This window comes from Pseudoliparis swirei, chromosome 5, assembly GCF_029220125.1.
Source record: "Pseudoliparis swirei isolate HS2019 ecotype Mariana Trench chromosome 5, NWPU_hadal_v1, whole genome shotgun sequence".
Classification (NCBI taxonomy): domain Eukaryota; kingdom Metazoa; phylum Chordata; class Actinopteri; order Perciformes; family Liparidae; genus Pseudoliparis; species Pseudoliparis swirei.
In genome coordinates, this window is record NC_079392.1 from 12,567,857 (window position 1) to 12,590,382 (window position 22,526).

General features: G+C 42.4%; 1 protein-coding gene across 1 annotated transcript; it reads left to right on the forward strand.

The window, feature by feature from the left end:
- The first annotated feature begins 257 nt into the window (after window positions 1-257).
- Window positions 258-22,406, forward strand: LOC130194261 (unconventional myosin-VIIb). The gene is made up of 48 exons (XM_056415184.1): window positions 258-290; window positions 653-690; window positions 823-924; window positions 1,040-1,192; window positions 1,742-1,926; window positions 2,892-3,013; window positions 3,099-3,241; window positions 3,335-3,448; window positions 3,573-3,726; window positions 3,806-3,882; window positions 3,964-4,083; window positions 5,131-5,270; window positions 5,391-5,601; window positions 5,682-5,817; window positions 5,901-6,070; window positions 6,168-6,308; window positions 6,433-6,591; window positions 6,694-6,786; window positions 7,673-7,767; window positions 7,873-7,957; window positions 8,051-8,269; window positions 9,366-9,575; window positions 9,648-9,863; window positions 9,957-10,121; window positions 10,208-10,504; window positions 10,594-10,754; window positions 10,846-10,972; window positions 11,065-11,184; window positions 11,590-11,763; window positions 12,361-12,588; window positions 12,679-12,846; window positions 12,939-13,056; window positions 15,079-15,205; window positions 15,315-15,481; window positions 15,598-15,779; window positions 15,869-15,990; window positions 16,065-16,219; window positions 17,309-17,462; window positions 17,915-18,070; window positions 18,590-18,695; window positions 18,792-18,905; window positions 19,005-19,092; window positions 19,182-19,288; window positions 19,550-19,735; window positions 20,853-20,969; window positions 21,155-21,238; window positions 21,322-21,441; window positions 21,524-22,406. Exons 2-48 carry the CDS (start codon window positions 673-675, stop codon window positions 21,617-21,619), a joined length of 6,702 nt encoding a protein of 2,233 aa, XP_056271159.1. The 5' UTR covers window positions 258-290; window positions 653-672; the 3' UTR covers window positions 21,620-22,406.
- Window positions 22,407-22,526: the final 120 nt, after the last annotated feature.

Below are 22,526 nucleotides of genomic sequence, written 5' to 3' on the forward strand. Positions count from 1 at the left end.
CTGTTCATTTAAAGGGAGAGAACGTGTCTCATCTTTACATCACCGTCACATGTTGCACTGCTAATGACATTTCGTGTGATGAGAAACACTTGAAGTTGGAGACGCTTGGTGATTGCCTTGGAGTCTGGTGTTTGGTGACGCTGGCTGTCTCTTCCTCTGCAGGAGCAAAGTCAAAGGGCCATAAAGAGGTGATAGCTGGGAATGCTTCCTGCTTCACAAGTCATTCAAAGAAAAGCTTCCCTGAGCGGCAGCTTTGGGGCGTCCACCCAAGGACTCTTGTTTTCAGAGAGGTAACTTCATTATGTGCTGTTTTTTCAGTATGACCGCTTCTGTGATCTCATAATTCTGTAGAAAAGCATTAATAGAAGTGTCTTTTAAGTGAAATGTATCGTTATGCTTAAAGGAGACTTAATAGAAATTTATAGAAATTAGAAAAGGTCATGTTTAAGAACCTCTTTCAAGTATTTATTTATTTATTTTTTTAAAAACAAGATCTCCAGTATGTTTTCTCTAAATACGTTGAGGCATGGTTCTTTCTCTTAAAGCCGACTGAGTAGACCTTACTGACTGTCATATTGGTTTGGAAGCAGTTTCAGTTTAATGTAATTTCTGTGAGTGGGCTGAATCTGAATTACAATATTTGTTTTTACAGACTTAATCAAGGTTTCTGCTATGCTGCATTTGAGTCAGGTAATAATGAGTATCTAATATATACGCATCATTCTAAAAATCCACGATGTCCACTAAGTCCTTTTGAGAATGGTCATGTTATTTAGGTGTGGCATTTCTTTGTCATTGAAACTCCTGCTTTCACCCAACTAGGGCGATTTCGTATGGAAGGACTCTGGTGCCGGGGTGCCGATTGGGGCGGAGGTCCAGGTGACGGACACTGGACAGTTTAAGCTGGTCGATGATGAAGGAAAGGTACAAAACCCTACAACAGATTGCCTTTCTTTTTTGATCAGGTACAGGAAGAAAAAAAAGGAGTGTCCCTCCCTCTGTGTATACATGGATCAACTGTTTTATAACATACCCACAGGAGCACAAGATCAACAAGAGGACGGACGACTCCATCCGGCCCATGCACCCCTCCTCTGTGAAGGGCGTGGATGACATGATACGGCTCGGGGATCTCAATGAGGCCGGGCTGCTCAGGAACCTCTTGGTGCGACACAAAGAAGGCACAATCTACGTAGGTTCAATTCCCTGAATCACCGAGTTTTACGATGCCCATAACCTGCTGTGGAAATGCTTACTCGTCGAGCTGGGAACTGGCTTTCTCTCCTGGACTTTGCCCTGTTGTTGACCACAGTGCTGTTTGTCTCCAGAGAGACCAATGAGTGTCTGTTGAGAAAGACCGCCCCAGTGTTTGTCATCAGAGCTCAGCTGTGTGTTTGTGTGTGTTGTGTGTGTCTTCACTTATGAATCATTTAATTGTATAAGCAAAATATCACTGCTAAATGCTGGGGGCAAAATGAGCAACGGCTGATATTCCTTTGTGTTGGACTTGCTTGATATACATCGTAAACCCCACATGTTCATGATTATAGTTCTTCCATGAAATCTTCAGATCTAATAATAACATGCATTTGGTGCATTGCAGCCACCACCAAACAAGAGTCACTGGCTGTATGATGTGCTCCCAACACAATAACTGGTTTATGCTGATGCACACACACACACACACACACAGTCCTCAACTGTGCTACTGTGTGAACTTAAATTCTCCTCTGTTTTGAAGACGTACACAGGCTCCATTCTGGTGGCAGTCAACCCTTACCAGCTGCTGCCCATCTACACCACGGAGCAGGTGCACATGTACACAGACCGACGGCTGGGCGAACTGCCGCCGCACGTCTTCGCCATCGCAGACAGCTGCTTCTTCAACATGCGCCGCAACCAAAAGAACCAGTGCTGCGTGATCAGGTCTGCTTTTGTCTGAGGCTGGTCACAGACCATTATGTAGACCGTGTGGAAAGACTGGTTACATATTTGAATCCGTTAAGTCAAAATGACAAAGAAGTCTCTGTTTACAGCTTCTCAAATTTGTATATATCCTATTTTCTGTAATATTTTATGAACGTGTGAATGTCTTTGAGATTTGGACAGAGCTAGACCTTTGAATATGTCAACTCAGGCATTTTCTGACAGTATACATCAAACAACTAATGTTATACGTGAGAAATAATTGACAAAATAATTGATAATTTAAATTACAGCCCAACAACATTACCATGAGTAGCCCTAATAAAAAAAACAGAAGATAAATAAATGAAAGCGTTAAACCCGAGGTAGATTTTAATGATGGAGAAATGTGTTGGTGTCCCAAGTCCATATCGTGTATTTCACTATGCACCACAATAAAAGAAATGTAGATTCGACCCGATGTTCTCTCACGTTTTTAGAGGAGCACTTCTTATTTCTATCATAACACAAATTATAGCTTCCTTAACATTTTGTGAATATAGAACTTAAAAGATAGGTTACTTTATAACCAAATAACAACATCCTTCTCTCCCTTTACCTTTTTAGAATGATACATTTTCATTTTCAGAAGTACTGAGTAAAAGTCTGATTAATTTTTCTTAATTTAAAACCAATATTAAGATTTGAAAATAATCAAAACTATGCTCAATTGTTAGCTCAATGATGTCCTCATGTAAGTTAGTGTTGTCTGCATACAAATGAGCCAACAATGCTTAGAGTACGGGGTGGTACTAGGTTATTATTATTGATTCTGAAAAGAACAGGACCTAAAATTGATCGTTGGGGAACCCCTTTGTTAATGTTGACACGTTTTAATTCCCTTTGCCAGAGCTTTGAAACAGACGTTTAGGTGGCCAACAGTCAACTCTCTGTACACATGCTTACTTTTTTGTTTCCCCCACAAGTGGAGAGTCGGGAGCAGGGAAAACTGAGAGCACCAAGCTCATCCTGCAGTTCCTGGCCGCGGTGAGTGGCCAACACTCCTGGATCGAGCAGCAGATTCTTGAAGCAAACCCCATCTTGGAGGGTATGAGCAAAACATCTTCATAATCATCTGAATCCAACTTTTTCCCTTTATCTGCTTAATGCTTTGCTTTGATTTTCCTTCTCAGCATTTGGTAATGCCAAGACCATTCGCAATGATAACTCTAGTCGTTTTGGGAAGTACATTGACATCTACTTCACTAAGGGCGGGGCCATTGAAGGGGCCCGCATTGAGCAGTACCTGCTGGAGAAGTCACGGGTTTGCCGTCAGGTGGGAAGATTGGTTAGCTGTATATTTGCAAAAGCCGTAACATGTTACAAGTCAAGTTTTCTTGTGGTAAAGCTCATGTGCTTCCCTGTGCAGGCGCCTGAGGAAAGAAACTACCACATCTTTTACTACATGCTGATGGGCATGACAGCTGAGCAGAAAAAGATTCTTTCCCTTGGGAACGCTGCTGATTACAGCTATCTGATCATGGTACTGAAATGATTCTGCTGAAATGAGAATCAAACACTGAAATTGACATGGGACTGAAAATCACAAATAACCCGGCGAGACAAGCGTTCACGTCGAGCTTTAAACCGTGTGATTGTATCACCAGGGTAAGTGCACCAGCTGCGAAGGACGAGATGATGTGACGGAATACGCCCACTTCCGTTCAGCTCTGAAAATCCTCATGTTCACTGAGAGTGACTCGTGGGAAATCTCCAAACTGCTCGCTGCAATCCTTCACCTGGGCAATGTGGGCTTTAAGGGTAAGGACCGCACCATAACAAGGGATTCATGCGCTGAAGACCTTTTGAGCCATCAAGCACCGTCTTTGAATCATTTCAGGTACCGCAGTAGATAACGAAGAAGGCTGTGACGTCCTTAAATCATCCCATTTCAACATGTCCAGCCAACTTTTGGAGGTATGTGCATTCTTATTTTTTACAAATTAAAATAGAAGGAAGGATGTGGTCTTGTCTGATTGTGTTTTCCCATTATCTTAGGTGGAACCCAAAGCGCTGGCGAGGAGTCTGACTCAGCGCTCCTTCATGACAGCCAGAGAGAGCGTGACCAAACCCCTGACCTCTGCCCAGGCGGTGGGCGGCAGGGATGCCTTTGTCAAGGTAACTTCCGACTTGACTTTTGTTTTCAAAAGGTAAAGATGTTAATGCATACACACCAGAAAACAAAATGTATGGATAATAAATGGAGAAAGAGTTTTAATTCTTGCCAGCAAAGAGGCAAGAAGTGAATACTGATGCATTGTGGCAGTTCACTCAACATCCATCCGCCAAAGCAAATGTCCTCAGTTTTAATTTTAGCAGCATAGTAACATGTTAATATTGAATCATGTTAACATGCTAATATTGAGCATGTAAGGTGTTAACTTTAGCATCAAAGTCACGTTGAGTATAGAATCATGCTAACATGCTAATAAACTTTTAGCAGGCAAACAAACACACTGATGTTATAATGTTGGTATGATACTATCTAAAATACAATATTATCAATGCATTAGCATTAATTGTATTGTGTTACACAAAAATGTAAATAAGTTGGTATTATACTATTATACTCATGTGTTTGCAGCATAGTCATGTTTTATTGTATTAATCAACACGCTCACTTTTGGAAGGATACATGATCATGTTATTATGCTGGTATGTTACTAATATGTTAACTTTTTCCGTATAGTAACATTTACTAACGTAATAACTAAAATGCTAACTTTTCGAATTCTGTTATGATACTAATAATATGTTGGCTTACAGCATAGCCATGTTAACAAACATGCTAACTTTTAGTAGGAAAGGATACATGCTAGTGTTAATGTTAATATGCTACGAGCTAATATGTAATATGTTAACATTAAAAGCTCATTAACGTTCAGCATTTTATCATGTTAAAATGTGAAGGTTAATGCTAATGTTTGTACATTTTTATGATATGGCATAATTGTATTCAGTGTGTGAGGGTTACACTGGCTATTATGTTTTTCTGACATGAACTGAGTTCAAATGTTGGACATGCGGACATTTTGACCGTTAACACTAAAAGAAAAATCTTGAGGATTTATCCTGTAAACAATTATTCACCCCGAGGTTGGCAACCTCTTTTAAAGGGAGACTTGTCCAAGACACCAGCATTTTTTCTCTGTATTATTTGTCCAGGCTATCTACGGAAGAATTTTCATTTTGGTCGTGGAAAAAATCAACGCTGTGGTTTACAAGCCTCCCGAGGATTCCAAAGAGGTCCGACAGACAATCGGCTTGCTCGACATCTTTGGCTTCGAGAACTTCAACAAAAACAGGTTGGCTCTCGTGGCATTAGAGCATTCACTTCTGCTGGACACATTGTTTACTGACACGCTGACTGAAGTCCACCCATCATTCTTTCCTCCTGTGCTGTTGCATTTGTTGAACTGTTGCAGCTTCGAGCAGCTGTGCATCAACTTTGCCAATGAGCAGTTGCAGCAGTTCTTCGTCAGGCACGTTTTCAAGCTGGAGCAGGATGAGTATGCCCGCGAGAACATTGTCTGGAAGCACATCGACTACAAAGACAACCAGGGCACCCTGGATGTATTGGCCAACAAATCTCTGAACATGCTGGCGCTAATTGATGAGGAGAGCAACTTCCCAAAGGTCTATGTCCTCTTTGTACCTCACAAAGTCTCATGTACCAAAGAAAAGCAGGTTTTTCACTCCTTTTTGTGAATTTCCAGGGCACAGATACCACCCTGCTCCACAAACTGAACAAGGTCCACGGGACAGGGGACATCTATATTCCCCCCAAGAACAACTATGAGACACAGTTTGGAGTCAAACATTTTGCTGGAGAGGTCTACTATGATTCAAATGGTACTTTTATAGCTTTAAAAAGCATCAAATCATTCTAGCTCGAGTCCTGTCTGATGGTCTTATTGTGTCCATCTTGTTTTGAGGTTTCCTTGAGAAAAACCGTGACGCCCTCAGCTCAGATCTGATTAATCTGGTGGAGACCTCCACCAATAAACTACTCAAACAGGCGTTCCACAATGTGCTGTCCTCCAGTACGATGAAGAGCAGCGTCAACCCCAGGATGATCATCACCACGGCCAACAACAGCCTCCGGGTCAGTGCAGGCTTTAGCTTCGGGACAAGACACATTGATCATCAGTTGGAAAATATGGAAACTATTTACACTCTGTGAAATGTGATATGTTCGACAGCAAGCGACTGATGGCAAGAAGCGAGTGCCCACTCTGAGTGGCCAGTTTCGTCAGTCTCTGGATTCCCTGATGAAAACACTGACTGGGTGCCAGCCCTATTTCATACGCTGCATTAAACCCAATGACTTCAAGAAGCCCATGGTGAGGAGGAAAACGAAACTGCATTCACTCCAACCAAAATAATACGTAAATCTTAAATCTGTGCTCAAATTGAATGAAACATTTTGGTACGAGTGAATCAGAGCACACCCCTTTTGTGTCTCAGCTGTTCGACAGAGAACTGTGCATGCGCCAGCTCCGTTACTCTGGCATGTTGGAGACCATCAGGATCCGGAAATCCGGATATCCCGTACGCTACACATTCACCGAGTTTCTGAATCGCTACCGCGTCCTGCTGAAAACTTCCCTCTGTGATCCCAAAACAGTACGTATTAACTTTGTTTTAACTTGATCATTTTGTTCACGATATCATCAAACTTATTTCTCTCATGCTGCGTTTGTGTGATTATAATTTTTTCTACAACAGGAAAGTAAAGAGAATTGCTGCAAAAGCATCTGTGAGTCTGTGCTTGCTGGGGAGGGCGACTGGAAGACTGGCAAGACAAAGATATTCCTCAAGGTGCTGCCTCACATCTTTATGTACAGTCTGTTGTTACTGATAGAGATGGGATTAATACAATAGAGTAAATATTATAAGAAACAGAAAACCTCATTGTAAAATGTAAACACTGCTAAATAGCTATTATTAAAATTATAATACCACTGAATTTGTACTATTTAAGATCTTTACTCGAAAACTTATTGATGGTGAAAGTCATCGAGCTGTGTGAGCCTACGGGTGACGTTATGATCCACAAACAAATGCAGTGCGATCCACAAATAAATACATATACATCCACAAACAAATACAAAAATCCAAATAGAAATGCATAAATATATTTGGAATTTTTCTTTTACATTTATATAAATCATCATTTATTTCCGTGTGCATTGGAATGTATTTGTGAATCGTTCTGCGTTCATTTTAAATTTACTATATTTGTGAATTGTTCTGTGCGCATTGTAAAATTGTGTTTGCATTTGTGAGTCTCTCTGTGTGCATTTTCAATTATTGAGACTGATCTGACCCCATAGGTGGCTAGATACCTGCCAAACTAATGACATTTACATGAGCCAGGTGTATTTTATTTTATTTTTAAATTAGCAATTGTTAGCACACTAACATATTCATAATAATAATAATACATTTTATTTATATGGCATTTTTCATAGTGCTCAAAGACACTTTAGAAATGTTTTTAAAGCATCATAAAAGAGCAATAAAAACATAAAGCACACAATCACACATTAAAAGCAGTTCTGAAGAGGTGGGTTTTGATTTGTGATTTGAAAATGTTTTTTATTTTGTCCAATTATTGATTCAGTTGCTTATAATATATGAATCCAAAGTGAATATTTCCACTAGTGAATTAAAAAAAGAATAAATTCCCTTCTATTTCTCCCAGGACTTTCATGACACCACGCTCGAAGTGGAGCGAATGAAAGAACTCAATAAGAAAGCACTTCTGATCCAGAAAGTCCTGAGAGGCTTCAAATACAGGTATGGGTCAACGGCTGTGACATGAGCTGCTTGATTTTATTTTATTTTTATTGGTTGCTCATGTGACCGATAACTTTATGTCTGTGTGACTCTTGCACTCTAAAGGAGAGACTTCTTGAGGAAAAGGGCAGGCGCTCTTGTCATTCAGAAATGCTGGAGAGGACACAAAGGCAGGAAGTTGTACAAAGTGGTGAGTCTTTGTTTACCACAAACACTACCTTTATCAAAGTGAAAATATAGGACTGGTATGCAATGAACCTAATCGAATCTAAATGAACTCTAGGTCCAGCTGGGCTTTGCGAGGCTGCAGGCACAGGTCCGGTCTCGTCAGCTCCAGTTCCGGTACAAGAAGGAGCGCGAGGCAGCCGTTGTGCTGCAGGCTCGAGTCAGAGGCTACCTGGCCAGGAAGGAATGGAAGCGCAAGAGAGACGCTGTGATTCTCCTGCAGGCACACACCAGGGGTGGGCTGGCAAGAAAGGCCATCAAAAAGATAAAAACAGATGTAAGTTCAACTCACAGAACTACAAAGAACCCTCTCTAGATGACAATAATAAAGGAGGTTAAAGTCCCAACCAGTTTGAACTTGTACAACAAGGGGTAGCCAAACCTTCCACATCCCTAAAAGATGACCACATGTACACTTTCATGCACACCACTTACTTTGAGCTCACTATTTTATCTATTTATTACTGTTAGCTAACTGTTTCATTAATTGATCCGTTACTTTTATTATATGATTTAAAACTATTTAACCATTACTTTGAGCAAACTATTGAAATAATTATCTATTAGTTTTGTCCTGTTTATCTGTTATTTATAGCTAACCCGTTTAACCAAGAATCTCTTATTTCCACTGTTAATTCATTACTTTAGTGACCTATTTCAAATGTGCATCCTTTTCAGATCACTGTCTAAACCATCTCCCCATTACTTTTAGCTAAACTTTTAACTTGTCTATTTGACACGGTAACTATTTTACCTCTTAATCCATTAATTTCAATGTGTTTGCACAATTTTCTTTTAGCATATTATTTGAACTTTTAGATCACCATATTAACCAATCATCTATTACTTTCAGCTAACTATTTAAACTATTAATTCATGACTTTAGCTAGTTATTTTAAATCTATATCCTCTCTAAGGTAACTATCTCAGCTATTTCTCCAATACTTTTAGTTTACTATTTCAACTTCTCTGCAAGCTTTCTCACTAGTTTATTTGCTCTCTCAGTTCTTTCACATGGTGTTACAACTCACTCAGGTTGACCGAGGTGTGACTGTGGAGTTAGACTCGTAGCTGCTGGAGTCAGCTCCTCACTAATTTAAATTGTATTTGGATAATTATTTTCCTCCGAAACACAAACATGTTGTTTTTAATAATTTCTATTCTTTTCATATTACTTGAGCTATTCCATGTATCCCTGTGGTCAGGATAGTGTGTCAGAAGCCTCTGCTTCAGTACCCACAGCTCTATGAGGAAGGCACTGAATCCCGACCTGCTCTAATGCTGTCAGACCAGCAGCAGAAAACTGAAAAATACATCACTTCAGGATGCTGCTTTAATCCGCTGATCGTCTCTTGTATTGTGTGTTCTTTCAGATGTACCTCTCTGCTAAAGAGAAAGAAGAAAAACAGCGGGCCATTTTGGAGAGACAGAAACACTTGGAGGAAGTGCTTCGGAGGAAGAAAGAGGTGGAGGCCAAAGCTCAGACAGAGTCCTTCACCGACCAAGAGATGGTGGACAGCATCTTTGACTTCCTGCCCATTACCGTCGGAGGGCAGGAGGGGCAAGCACCCGAGGGATTTGAGGTTTGAGAAGCGAAAGCGTTGCACATTTTGTGGTCCTTGTAAAGTCACTACATGACGTTTATCTGCTTTCAGAAATTTGAGGGGAAAAGGATTGCCACAGAGGAGATAGACATCGACGACTTCCCCATAGAGGAGGATCTTCCCAAAGACGATGACGATGATGACCTGGATGGGTACTCCTTCTCCAAATTTGCCTCCATGTACTTTCAGGGTGCGGCCACCCACACCCACATCCGCCAGAGGCTTCGCCAGCCCCTGCTGTACCATGAAGATGAAGGAGATGTCCTGGTGCTTGTCTCAGACCACTTGGAGTCATCATTTCAGTTGTTGTTACATGCGGAATATCCTTCTTTATTTGTGTTTCTGTCATTTTATCACCAGGCTTCTATGACTGTGTGGTGGATCATCCTGAGGTTCATGGGAGATCTCCCTGATCCGAAGAAGAAGGTTCAGGTCGCGGGAGCCTCCACGCAGGAACGCTTCATGCCGCAGGAGCTCATCTCTAGAAAGGATAGACGTCTCAGCCACATGGTTGGACTGGATCAGGTAAATGTACTATTGAATACAGCCTCATTTTGTAGATTACCTTGAATTGATCATAGGTTTCACATGATAACTTCCGACTGCTTTAGAGGGTGCTAAGGAACAAGAAAGAAAGGATGCCCTCCATAGTACCCGAGGAGCCGACACAAAAAAGGAAGGCCTCCATTTTCACAGACCTTCTGACAAGAAACAGGAAGGCTTCTGCTGTGCCCAGTGAGACAGCCCACAACCCGAATGTATACACTGTGCCAGAGGGGAGCCCTCGAGCGAGGAAGGGATCCACATTCACAGACCTACTGTCCAGAAACAAAAAAGCATCCGTTCAAGAAAATACATTACCCAAATCCATTTCAAGCTTCAGGAAGGCCTCCATCATCATGGAGGAGGTGAGGAGCATGCTTACACACTATTTATGTTGCTGTGAAGTTCTCCTTCACTTTATTTTAACATTGATGGATTTGTCTTCTTCTTTCAGTCAGATGATCTGACTGAAGTGCCAAAGCCTCCCACCCTGCAGACTGTGAAGGAGGACAGTGACATCATGATTGGAGAGGGGCCCACCCTGGACCGACCGCTGTCGGTGCTCGAAAAACTCCACTTGATTGTGGGATATGCCATCGTCAGACGTGACCTGAGGTAACACAAGCTCCTTTTGAAAATCCCATACATCGAAAGTAATTTTCTTTATTCTTTACTTATACAATATTCATGTATGTTGTCTGTCCAGGGATGAAATTTACTGTCAGATCTGCAAGCAGCTTCAAGACAACAACAATCGCAACAGCTACTTCCGTGGCTGGATCCTGCTGTCCCTCTGTCTGGGCGTCTTCCCTCCGAGTGATCGCTTTATTAGGGTAAGAACAGCTGCACCGGCGGCTCCGGCGCTCGTAGACGGTGTGCAGGACATGTGATGTTTCTCATCTCGTCTTCTCTCCTGTCTCGGCAGTACCTGCAGAGTTTCATCCGTTCTGCTCCGGGAGGCTACGCTGCCCACTGCGCTGAAAGGCTGCGGCGCACGGTGATGAACGGAGTGCGAGGGGAGCCTCCGGCCTGGCTGGAGCTGCAGGTACTGAGACTGGCAGACGAGGCTCCGGCAAATGTCTAAAAGGGATGGATGTGTATTTGGCCCCGTAGTATTTTATGAATAAAAAATGGGTCCTGTTGAGAATTTGAGATTTGCAATGGAACTCATTCAAAGACATTCAGCCTCAGCGTTACAGTTTTCATCGGGACTATTTCTTTGGTAGAAGTGGTTCTGTTGAAAAGTGAGATAGAAGGATTTTGTAAATGTAATTTTTCTGTGTTGTAAGCACCGCAAACAATATCCTAACTTGTATTGTGGTGGCAGCTGTAATCTCAGAGATGCAACAGCTGATCCATAACTGACCCTTTATCACTAATGAACTTCCATGCACAGTAGATCTCATTTCTGTTTCATCAATGTGGTCAATCTTTTTTTGTGCTGTGATAGGCAACCAAGACGAAGAAGCCCATTATTGTGTCTGTGAGTCTGATGGACGGACGCTCCATTAACCTGCCCGTCGACTCAGCATCTACCTCCAAAGAGATCTGCCAGCTTCTCTCCACCAAGATCAAGCTCAAGGACACCTTTGGCTTCTCTGTCTACGTCGCCTTGTATGAGAAGGTATGCAGTCATGTCCTCTCGGTGTGTTTCTGTTCCATTAGTACAGAACTGAGCACAGAGCCATTTCATTAAGGGTTAACACTTTTAAAAAGCAATGCTGACAAGGGCAGCTTGCTGAGGCAAGAGTTAAAAGTGGATTATTATTTAAAGCTTCCTTACACCAGGAAGTAACATAAAAATGGTGTTAAAGACCTTCTTCTTTATACATTTATAAATGTAAAAAACACAAGTTAAGGCCCTATTTTCATTTTTACATCAGCACTCGTTAAGTACTGACATTTTGCATATGGACTGGTTTATTGGACAGAATCACACAGTTTCAATGTATTAAGTGGTTTGTATATATTTAGTGTACATATGCTGCTTCCTGTTGTTTTGTCAGTGCTCAACACCGTACAACATGCAAATAAACTTAACACCATAGACATATAGGAAGTAATCACATTTTTAAGGCTGAGACAAAAATGAAATGTTTAAGTTCTCATGGGGTCCACAGTGTATTTTGCACACTGGGTGAGCTGCACCGTCACACCTTTTTAAAGACTTCTTTTAGGATACCTAGATATCTGTAACTTGAAGTGCTGACCTGTCCTGAAGGTGTGGGCGCTGGGCAGCGGCCGAGAGCACGTGATGGACGCCATCTCACAGTGTGAGCAGGAAGTTAAGAGGAGAGGAGGGCAGGAACAGCATGCCCCCTGGCGCCTCTTCTTCCGCAAGGAGGTCTTCACCCCCTGGCACGACGGCAAGGAGGACAAGACCAGCACAGACCTCATCTACAAACAGTTTGTCCACGGTCTGAAGTGTGGAGAGTACCAGAGTGAAAAGGTGGGCCGATATTTGGATGATTATCCTCTCCCTGTAGTTTTCTTCGATAGAAATGTAACCCATTCCCCCCCGCCCATATTACTTTTACAGGAGGATGATCTGGTCCAGCTGGCTGCAAAACATTTGTACATCCAGCACGGCTCCGACAGCAGCCCAGAACACGTGAAGGAGGCCGTTCAGGACTGCATCAACAACCCTCTGCTGGAGGCCAAGTCAGAGGAGAAATGGGTGCAGATGGTCACCACCGCTCATCATCAGGTCAGTCTCATCACAGTGCTGGAGAGAAATTTATAAAAGGCTCTGCAAAGGCCTTCAAGTAAAGTTTCCTATTTTTTCTCAAACCGCACAAGGGTCCGTATTTGAGTTCAAAACAGAGGGCGGAGTCGGTGAAGGTGGAGATGGTGGACTACGCCCGAGAGAAGTGGCCGATGTTCTTCTCTCGCTTCTTTGAAGTTGTCAAACTGTCAGGTAGGCATCTTATCGGCAGCCTGTGTCACCCTCTATGTTGTCATGTATTTCAACATTTTTATTGTTTGATCAATCTTAATACATTTAAATTAAACACATCAGGATAATCTATATAAATCATACACATATATATGTAAGTATACATATATGTGTATATATACAGTATATGCATATATCATTTCTGTATTAACATGTACCTTAATGAGAATGAGCTTAGATGTGGATTGTCTTACGGAATGAACTTTATATCTAGATTGTAAATTCACGAGTATTCTGTATCTCTGTCATAAAAACAGTATTTAGAGTTATCGGTTATCTTACATCTCAATCTTGCTCTATTTTCCAAAATGTATCAAAAGGTTTGCATGAACATGTAAGGTATAACGCAGACATATCTACACTTTCCTCTGGAATATAGACACAATAACATTTATAATGATGAGCAGTGAAGCTATGTTTTTCTTGTTACCCGCCCCCATCGAGCAACTGGCTGTTGCTGCTTTTTGTATGTATGTCAGACCTGTATTATACAAGAATATTTATAGATGCACTGCTCCGCTGGGGTTGACACACAAAGTAACTGATTAAGAGTGAATAAGTGGGCCAGGAACAACATCTCTTCCTTCCTTGGAGTTCAGATTAGCTGCTGTTTAGCTTGTGAACAACCAATTTGCAAAGCGATACATCCGAGCTGTTTAATGAGAATGAGTCACTGACATGGCGGATGATTAACTAACAGATCGAGTGGCAGCATGCTGGGGAGATGAAAGTAATTACACAGGCTTCCACGACACAATCCTTCAGTAGAACACTTTCTCGATGTTTATGCTTAATTTTAACGGAAACAGATCATTTGTATTCCCCCTCACCTCCTGTTGGAATTATGACAGAAAACATCAATTTAAATTAGATTTCTTCTCACCTAAAGGAGCAGTGTGTATGATTTAGTGGCATCTAGTGGTGTGTTGCAGGTTGCAACCAACTAAATATCTCAGCTCACCCCTCCCTTTCCAAAGCGTGTCGGAGAACTACGGTCGCACTTGTGTCAATTTATGTAAACAATGGAAAGTGTGAAAGAAAAGAAATGTTGTCCCCTCCGTGCAGCCTAACATGCTTTTCACTGAGGCCCTTGGCACGTTTTCAGTCTGCTAACAAAGGACTCTTATCTCACACCTGCTTCTCTCTGTGTGGACTGTCAGTTTCTGAGAAGACAACATTTGTACATCCTCTTCTTCTCCTGCTAACTGTCAGTGTTTCTCACAAGAAACATTGTATTCCCTTTCCTGACTGTTTGTCCTTCAACATTTTGCTCTTGCTCTCTTCTTGCAAACCAACATGCTGCAGAGACTTATAGTCCTGCCTAACAAGTATTTACAAGTATTTTCTCTCTTTGTAACCCTGTGGTTTCTACATGTACAGACAATGTGTATGTGTTTGTGTTTTATTATTTTTTGCTAAATGCAAGAACTCTTTATTTCACTTCTCACAAGGAAATATAATGATTTCCACCGCAGCCTTCATGTTGGGATAGTTATATTAGGGATTGTATTACTACAAGGAACTAGTCCTATCAATCCTCTGTTATTCTACGAACATGACTGATAATATTAATTGCTTTTAAAAACATAAACATAATTTAAAAATATATATATTTAGGACACGATTATAATTTATTTTAATTTTAAATATATATAAATATTGTTTCGAGAGCAGCAACAATATTTGTTTTATTTTATTTCTTTTTCAACTTTTGATTATTTCACCCCCGCATAATTAACTTATCGATCAATCAAGAAAATGACAGATGAATAAATTATGAAAATAATTGTTAGTTTCAGCCACAAAGGGAAAGTCTCATATCTGTGGAGCCACTCCTACGGTACAATGTAATGCAGCTCTTTTCTTCAGGGTGGTTGCAATTATTCAGAAAGTGCAGGCAGCACTTTACTGCTCATGACTATTTGTCATATCTCCCATGAGTCCAGATTTAATGGGCTTGTTCCTTCATTTGCTCTTTTCAAGGCCCTCCGCTGGCAAAGAGCAAGTTCATTGTGGCCATAAACTGGAGCGGTATTACGTTCCTGGACGAGCGAGAGAAGAGGCTGCTGGAGCTCTCCTTCCCGGAAATCACCGCAGTCCACACCGTGAGGTAGAGACCGAATCAGAGGAGGAGGAGGAGGAAGCAGCGCAGTGTGACAGGTGACGATGAGGAACAGTCTACTAAAACAGCGTGGCGTTCCTCATGATCTGACTCTCAGGGAGGGCAAAGCATCGGGCCAGGCGGTGAGCCTGCTGACTCTGAAAGGAGACTTCACTCTGGGCGGAGGCACAGCAGAGGACATGGCGGAGCTGGTGACAATGTTCCACAGTGGACTGAGGGAGAGATCTCAGTATGCTGTGACCCTGAAGGACGCCGACGGGCAAGGTCAGAGGATTGGATTGTATCCTCCTTATGTGGTCACAGCTGAATTATCTCTCTTAGGGTTCCTCATTGCTGCTAAGTGCTAACCGATTTCTGGGTCCACTACCATTCTTCTACAGATGACCCCACATTCCTGAGATTCAAAAAAGGAGAGCTCATTATAATAATCAAAGATGACGAGTTTTCTCAGCAGCGTGGCTGGATAAAGGGCCAAAGCGAGATCTCGAAGCAAACGGGAGCCGTCCCCACCGAGGCCATCTTAATCCTGCCAACACTCAGCAAACCCACCAATGAGGTCATGGTATGTAGACGTTCTTTATGCACCCTTCTTAGTTGAGTTTTTGTGCGCAGGATCTGAGGAGCATTAAGTGTTTTTCTTATTTTTTTCAGAGAATGATCAACTTGTCTCCGAACCAGAGGGACAACATCTTAAAGGCAAACCAGAAAGAGACGGGAACAGTGGAGAGATTAGCGCCTGTCACGCTGAGAGAGTTCTCCCTCGAGTACTTCAGGTATCTGTCACCTCTGTTCCAGCAGGCTAATGCTCACTGGAACAGCACTGACCAGGAACACCGTGATCCCACAGGCAGCCCACTAAGGATCTGAACCGTCAGGTGATGTCCAGGAACGCTGCTCCCGAGAGGCTGTGGGTGAACTCCAGAGAGCCAATCAGACAGCCCCTCCTCAAGAAACTGCTGGGCAACCCAGAGCTGAGCCACCAAGCCTGTCTGGCATTCACTGATATCCTCCACATACCAGAATATTTTTTTCACTCGTGTACCTTTTGTCACAGGAGTTATACACATAAATCCACTCTGAGCCTCCTTCAGGTGTTTAGATGTCTTCTGTCTGGAGCTAATGTAAGAAAAATGCAGAGAAGAAATGTGCCAGAGGTTCTCAGAAGAATCCCAGGAGCCTTGTTAAATCGTGTTTTACCTGTCAGTAGCCCCTGTCGTGTCCAAATCTACCGAGCCCTCTGGCTGGAGACATCATTCTCTAACTCTGACATAATGTTCCTTCAAATTGTCCTTGAATACGACCCTTGCCCAATAAGCACATACTCAGCTGCTTAACCAGGTCCTAAAACGTATTCAATTCAATTCAGTTTATTTGTATAGCCCAATTTCACAAATTACAAATTTGTCTCAGAGTGCTTTACAATCTGTACACATAGACATCCCTGCCCCAAAACCTCACATCGGACCAGGAAAAACTCCAAAATAACCCTTCAGGGGGAAAAAAAGGGAAGAAACCTTCAGGAGAGCAACAGAGGAGGATCCCTCTCCATATCTTAGCTACAATGAAATGCTCATTTGACTTGACAGGCCGCTTCATCTGAATGCCGTGGCCCGTCGGCTGGTAATAGATAGATAGTTACTTTTTTTCTTCTTCTTTTCGCTACAGCAGCATTTATACATACAGGTAAGCAATAACATATAAAGAATGCAAATATATACAAAAATAGAGCATCCAGCAGTACAGTTCTGCAAGTCTGAAAGAAAAAACTGAAACTTTTGGTATCAAAACGTTGCCACACGTTTCACTTGACCTGTTCCAGTATGAAGCAGAGCAAGGTCAAAAAAAGAGTGCTGGCATGTCGACATGATCTTTAGGTGGGTCAATACGTTCTGGCTCACAGCAGAGAGGAGACATCGGGTTATCCCTATCTACCAAGGGTTTTATGTTCTTGATATCATTTAACGCAAGAGATTGATTGGTAGGAGCTATCTATGAAGGTCAAATCGTAAAAAAACAAAGATGGATGCCAGCAAACAAAATGTTCATCGTTTATGAAACCAGGATGTTTGCTCTTCCTTGACTGTTGTGTACCGATCCTGAAATACATGGGAGATTACCCCACCAAGCAGATGCAGAGTCCTCTGGAGCTCACCGACCAGATCTTTGGGCCCACCACCAAACACGAGGTGCTCAGGGATGAGATCTATTGCCAGATCATGAAGCAGATGAGCAGCAACAACAACCGGTGTGCTTATGTTCTCCTCACTTTTCTCCATCCCTTTGGTCATATTTCTGTTTACCATGTATTGGACCAGAAATAAGACGGTTGCTCAAATGTAATCATACATTCTTTTGTTTCTGTCAATAGATTAATTGATAATATAAGCAATCGCATGTGTCAGTTTTTTTATTATAAAATAGAAGAAAAACAAGCTGTTAATATTAATTAAAGTCTGACTGGTGATTTTAAGTTGCTAGTAGCGTTATCTTATGTATTGACAGTAGGAAGAACAAAGTTAAAATCTTCCTCTTTTTTTTTAAAGAAGAAGATACATTTCAAATTTTTTTCAGAAGAGGAACTGCAGCGTACCCCCCCCCCCCCACCTCATGTTTCAGTATACAAGAAGGTGGTTTTGAACACAAACTCCAGCTCATCGTATGCCTTTGATGTCTTTGTTGCCCTTTCCCATCACCCAGGTCCAGCATGGAGCAGGGCTGGCAGCTGCTGTGGCTCTGCTGCGGCCTGTTTCCTCCCAGCCAGTCTCTTCTCAGGCACGCTCGGCGCTTCCTGGAGTCGCGCCGCAGAGAGCCCCTCGCCACCGACTGCCTGCAGCGCCTGCAAAGCTCCCTGAGGTCAGCCCGACACGCCGTGGCATACGTCACTGACACGCAGCACCGGGCTTCCCCCTGGTTGTCAAACACGGGCGAACAGGATGAAGTGTGTGTGGTGACACGGAGGGTGTGTGTGGTGACATGACACCACCACGCGAAAAAAGGAATTTTGTCAAGCTGTGGCCCCCTTATGTTTTTAATCTCTAAAGACTGAACTGAAGGATACTGACTCTGTATTCTAGTTTGTCGAGGGCATGTTGTGCAGTTTGATGGAAGACCTGCTTGCAGCAATGCTGAAGTTGACATGTTGCATCACCTTCACAGGGACATGACCACACTCGCCATTCTCATGGCCTCCTCTATCAAGACATGTGACATTCAGAATGATTTCCATTATGGCGATAAGCTTTATGAGACCTTTTTTTCTGCGCGTGTGCACTTTCCTTTATCTGCACTCAATCTGCGGCTTAGTGTTAATAATGATAATGGAAAAAACAAAAACAACAACAGCGTGACTTTGCAGTTACCATCCTTGTGTAGGATGGAGTCCAGGAAGCTCCCACCACACCAGGTGGAGGTAGACGCCATCCAGCAGAACAGCACCCAGATCTTCCACAAAATCCACTTCCCCAACGACGCAGAGGAGGTAACGCCGACCCCTCAGAGACAGAAAGTTACAGAAACGAGCAAGGTCAAATATATTCCCACAGTAATACCAGCGGTTCCTCTCACCTTTCTTCAGATATTTGAGGTTGCAACAAACACCAGGATCAAGGATCTCATCCAGAACATTACCAAGAAGCTCAGTCTGGCTTCATCAGACGGCTTCAGCATTTTTGTCAAAACACATGACAAGGTGTGTCTTCTCAAACCATTATATTTAGATTTTCTTTTTCTATGCGTGATCTTTCACAACGCCCTCTTTCATGAACGTTTTTTTTCCTGTTTATTTCAGGTTCTCAGTTTGAATGACACAGACTACTTCTTCGATAGTCTGAGACAAATCACCGACTGGTCCAAGAAAGCCAACAGGAGTAAAGATGGTAAGACGCTATTATCCGATGGGAGGGCCAGACAGACTTCTGCCGGTTCTTTGCATTTGTCTGTAAGAAACCTTGTGTGTGTTGTGCAGGCGGCCCAGTCAACATGCCCTACCTTGTGTTCTTCATGAGGAAGTTGTGGTTCAACGTGATCCCTGGCAGAGACACAGAGGCCGATCTTTTCTTCCATTTCCCTCAGGTACATTTGAATGATGATGCTCAGCCTCCGTCATATTTTCCAGGCTGGTTAGTTAATCCACACATTTCCATGAGCATAGTCGTACCTGACATATTGATGTGTAAGTATCAATACTAGTTCCAGACTGCACTTTCTGGTTTTATTGTGAGCAGTTACAGATTAGACTCTCTCAATGATTTACAATGGGGTCAGGAGCAACTTGGTTCAAAGGTCAAACTTCCCACAATAGCAGACTTTATAAGGTACCTTTCTCTCCTCCAGGAGCTACCAAAGTACCTGAGAGGCTATCATGTTTGCACCAAAGAGGAAATGGTCAACCTTGCGGCTCTGCTCTTCAAGATAAAGGTCAGCAATGACAAGAACCAGCTGGTCATGATTCCCAAGATGCTGAAGGAGCTGGTGCCTGGCGACCAACAGAAGGCCATGTCAGAAAATGAATGGAAGAAGGTATGACGAGTCAAGTTCTTCAATTCACTTAGATCTTCTTATTGTCAACACATCAGACAAAAAAACAACAATGCAACAGCTGCTCCCTCAATACGTTGCAACTTCCTTATCCTGTCCGTGACGCTCCAACCCCATGTGTTCCTCCTGGAGACGTTCACCTTCAACGGGAATCTGTACAACGGCTCATTGGGGCTGGATGCATACTTTGAGTCAGCACGTCACACAATGTTTACATGTACACTAATGTTCCACTGTTATTATTATTATTATGACAATATTCTGAATTTGATACAGGTCATGTAAACAGCATATTCCAAATTATGCTTTATAGCATTTTTCAATGAACACATCTAGGATAAGCTGATACTATTTGGGTTTTAGGAGCATTATTTTGACATTAACAGCACAATATAGATGCATTTAGATAGTGACACACAGCGTCCTGCCGGTTTACGGATAGTTTGCAAGGCTGGGGGAGAGGTGCATGTCAAAAAGAAAAAGTTCTTGTTTCTGGACGGAAGTTATAAACACACCGAAACAGACTGAAAGACTTGGATATCAACAGGTCTTTGGGTATGGACACATAATCTCGACACCGACCTTTTAAAGAAGGTGGTTGCTGTCATGAATAAATGGCAGAGGCACCAAGTTCAACATTTTAGTTTATATTTGGTAATTGGCAGTAAACAGAATACAACTGACTGTCATTTGTTTTGCACGGCGATGTTTCGCCTGACCTGATTCTTAAGGCTGTTTGGAGCGACGTGTTTCAGTGTGATCGGGGGCCGCAGTCACCCAGTGCAACACTGTGGCTCATTCATGTGTTTTTATTCGTTCCTGGACAACAATGAAGCTGAATGGCACAAAGGAATATGATATATCAGTCTGCAGATACACATACACGCCTATAGAGCATCACCAGACTTCTTCTTTTCATTGCTCATATGAACAATATCTCCATTATGCCGATCCTGTGATCGCCATCTCAGCTCTGAGAATAGTGCCTGAAGGGCTGTGGGGGCGGCAGAAAATAATGTCCCTCATTAAAAGCAGTGCAACAACTACTACGAAACGAGAGCGTTGCATCGTACTGTGTATTTATTTTCTTCATTTTCAGAGCATTGCCGCGTATTTTAACAAACACGCTGGTATGACCGTTGAAGAAGCTAAGGTGGCTTTTCTGAAGGTGGTCTGCCGCTGGCCTACGTTCGGCTGTGCATTCTTTGAAGTGAAGGTAAGGGCTGCAGTGAAAGCAGCACAAATGGTGCTTTATCTTGCAATCTGTGGTTGGGTTGTGTGGGTGGCTTGTTTATCTGATCTCTCTGCTCTGACTCCGTCCCTGCACGTCTGCTGAAAGCAAATAGACTCGACTGTGCAGACGACGAGTTCTCCCATTTGCCTTTCTGACTCTCTTTTCAGCAAACATCAGAACCAAGTTTCCCAGATATTGTGCGAATAGCTATCAGCAAGGAAGGGCTCACCATCATCCACCCTAAAACCAAGGTGATAAAGAACTCAAATGTGACATTATTCCCTTTTTAAATGTTGCTTCTGTTTTTCATCTTTAACAATTCTCTCTCGTAAAGGACGTGTTGGCAAATCACCCATTCAACCGCATCGCTAACTGGTGCAGTGGGAGCACCTACTTTCACATGACTATTGGCAGTTTAGTCAAGGGGAGCAAATTCCTGTGTGAAACCTCACTGGTAAGGTCTATCATTAGACATGTGTGCTTCAAATGATTAAGTAAACATATTTTCTTTACCTTTATGTCTTTTTTTTTTTAAGGGTTACAAGATGGACGACCTCATAAGCTCCTACGTCACAATGTACCTCAGAGAGCGGAGGGCAGTGCAAACCAGGACCCAGCGCTTCGACATGTGAGCCTCAGCAGTAGGAGTGTGATGCGGCCTGATCCTGTAGCTGCCCTTTAAACCCAACACATTCAACATGTAGCTCATACACACACAAAGAAGCAGAGCAGGAAAGGTTTTCTGTTTTTTTGCATGCTTTTGCAGCGGGGGCATCATTCCAGAAATAAAAAAGACTTTTCTGAGCTTTGGAAAAGTTTTACAATGAATAAACCCTGATGTCTCAAATATATATATATATATATATATATCGGTATATGTGATACATAGAAATCATTGACTGTTAATAGCTGAAGGTGTCTCTTTTAAAATGGTGTTGAATGGGACCACAAGAAGAAAACCAGGCTGCCATATCCAGCTCTATTATAGAACCATAGTACATGTGTATACTTGTGTAAAACAAATATAAGAGGGATCCACTGATCAAAATATTGCTCCATAATGATAGTCAACAACTCCAGAGTAACTTCAAATAAATCCATCTTTTTAAATTATTTCTAAATTTCTTCAAATGATATCTTGCACCTGAAAAGAAGCTATGCAATAAAATTGTTGAATAAAAACTGCTCAAATCTTCAAATAAAACATGTTCCCAGTGGAAGCGTGTTAAGAGCATCTTGTTTTGCACGAGCAGCCGGGAGCCGCTCCCCCGCTGCAGAAAGAAGAACGATACATTTCTGATGCCAAGACAATGTTTTTGCTTAGGGGTGAAGAGACGGAGCAGACAGAGCGGAGAAGCCGAAAACAAAAGCCGGGGGGCCGTCCCAATTAGCGGTTGGCAGTAGATTATCAGGGGGGTGATGGCAAAGCACAGAGAGAGCCTGCATTCAAGTCTACAGAATTCTATTTGCATGTCGATGATACAGAGAAGAGAAAGGGCCGATGTGTGTGACACACAGCTGTGATCTCCTTGTATGAAA

What these genes read in the sequence shown, in the direction of transcription:
- LOC130194261 (XM_056415184.1), top strand. An exon ending in ATCGTCAGACGTGACCTGAG is followed by an intron (nt 10,755 to 10,845) that starts GTAACACAAGCT and finishes TTGTCTGTCCAG; the next exon opens with GGATGAAATTTACTGTCAGA. An exon ending in TCATCCACCCTAAAACCAAG is followed by an intron (nt 21,239 to 21,321) that starts GTGATAAAGAAC and finishes TCTCTCGTAAAG; the next exon opens with GACGTGTTGGCAAATCACCC.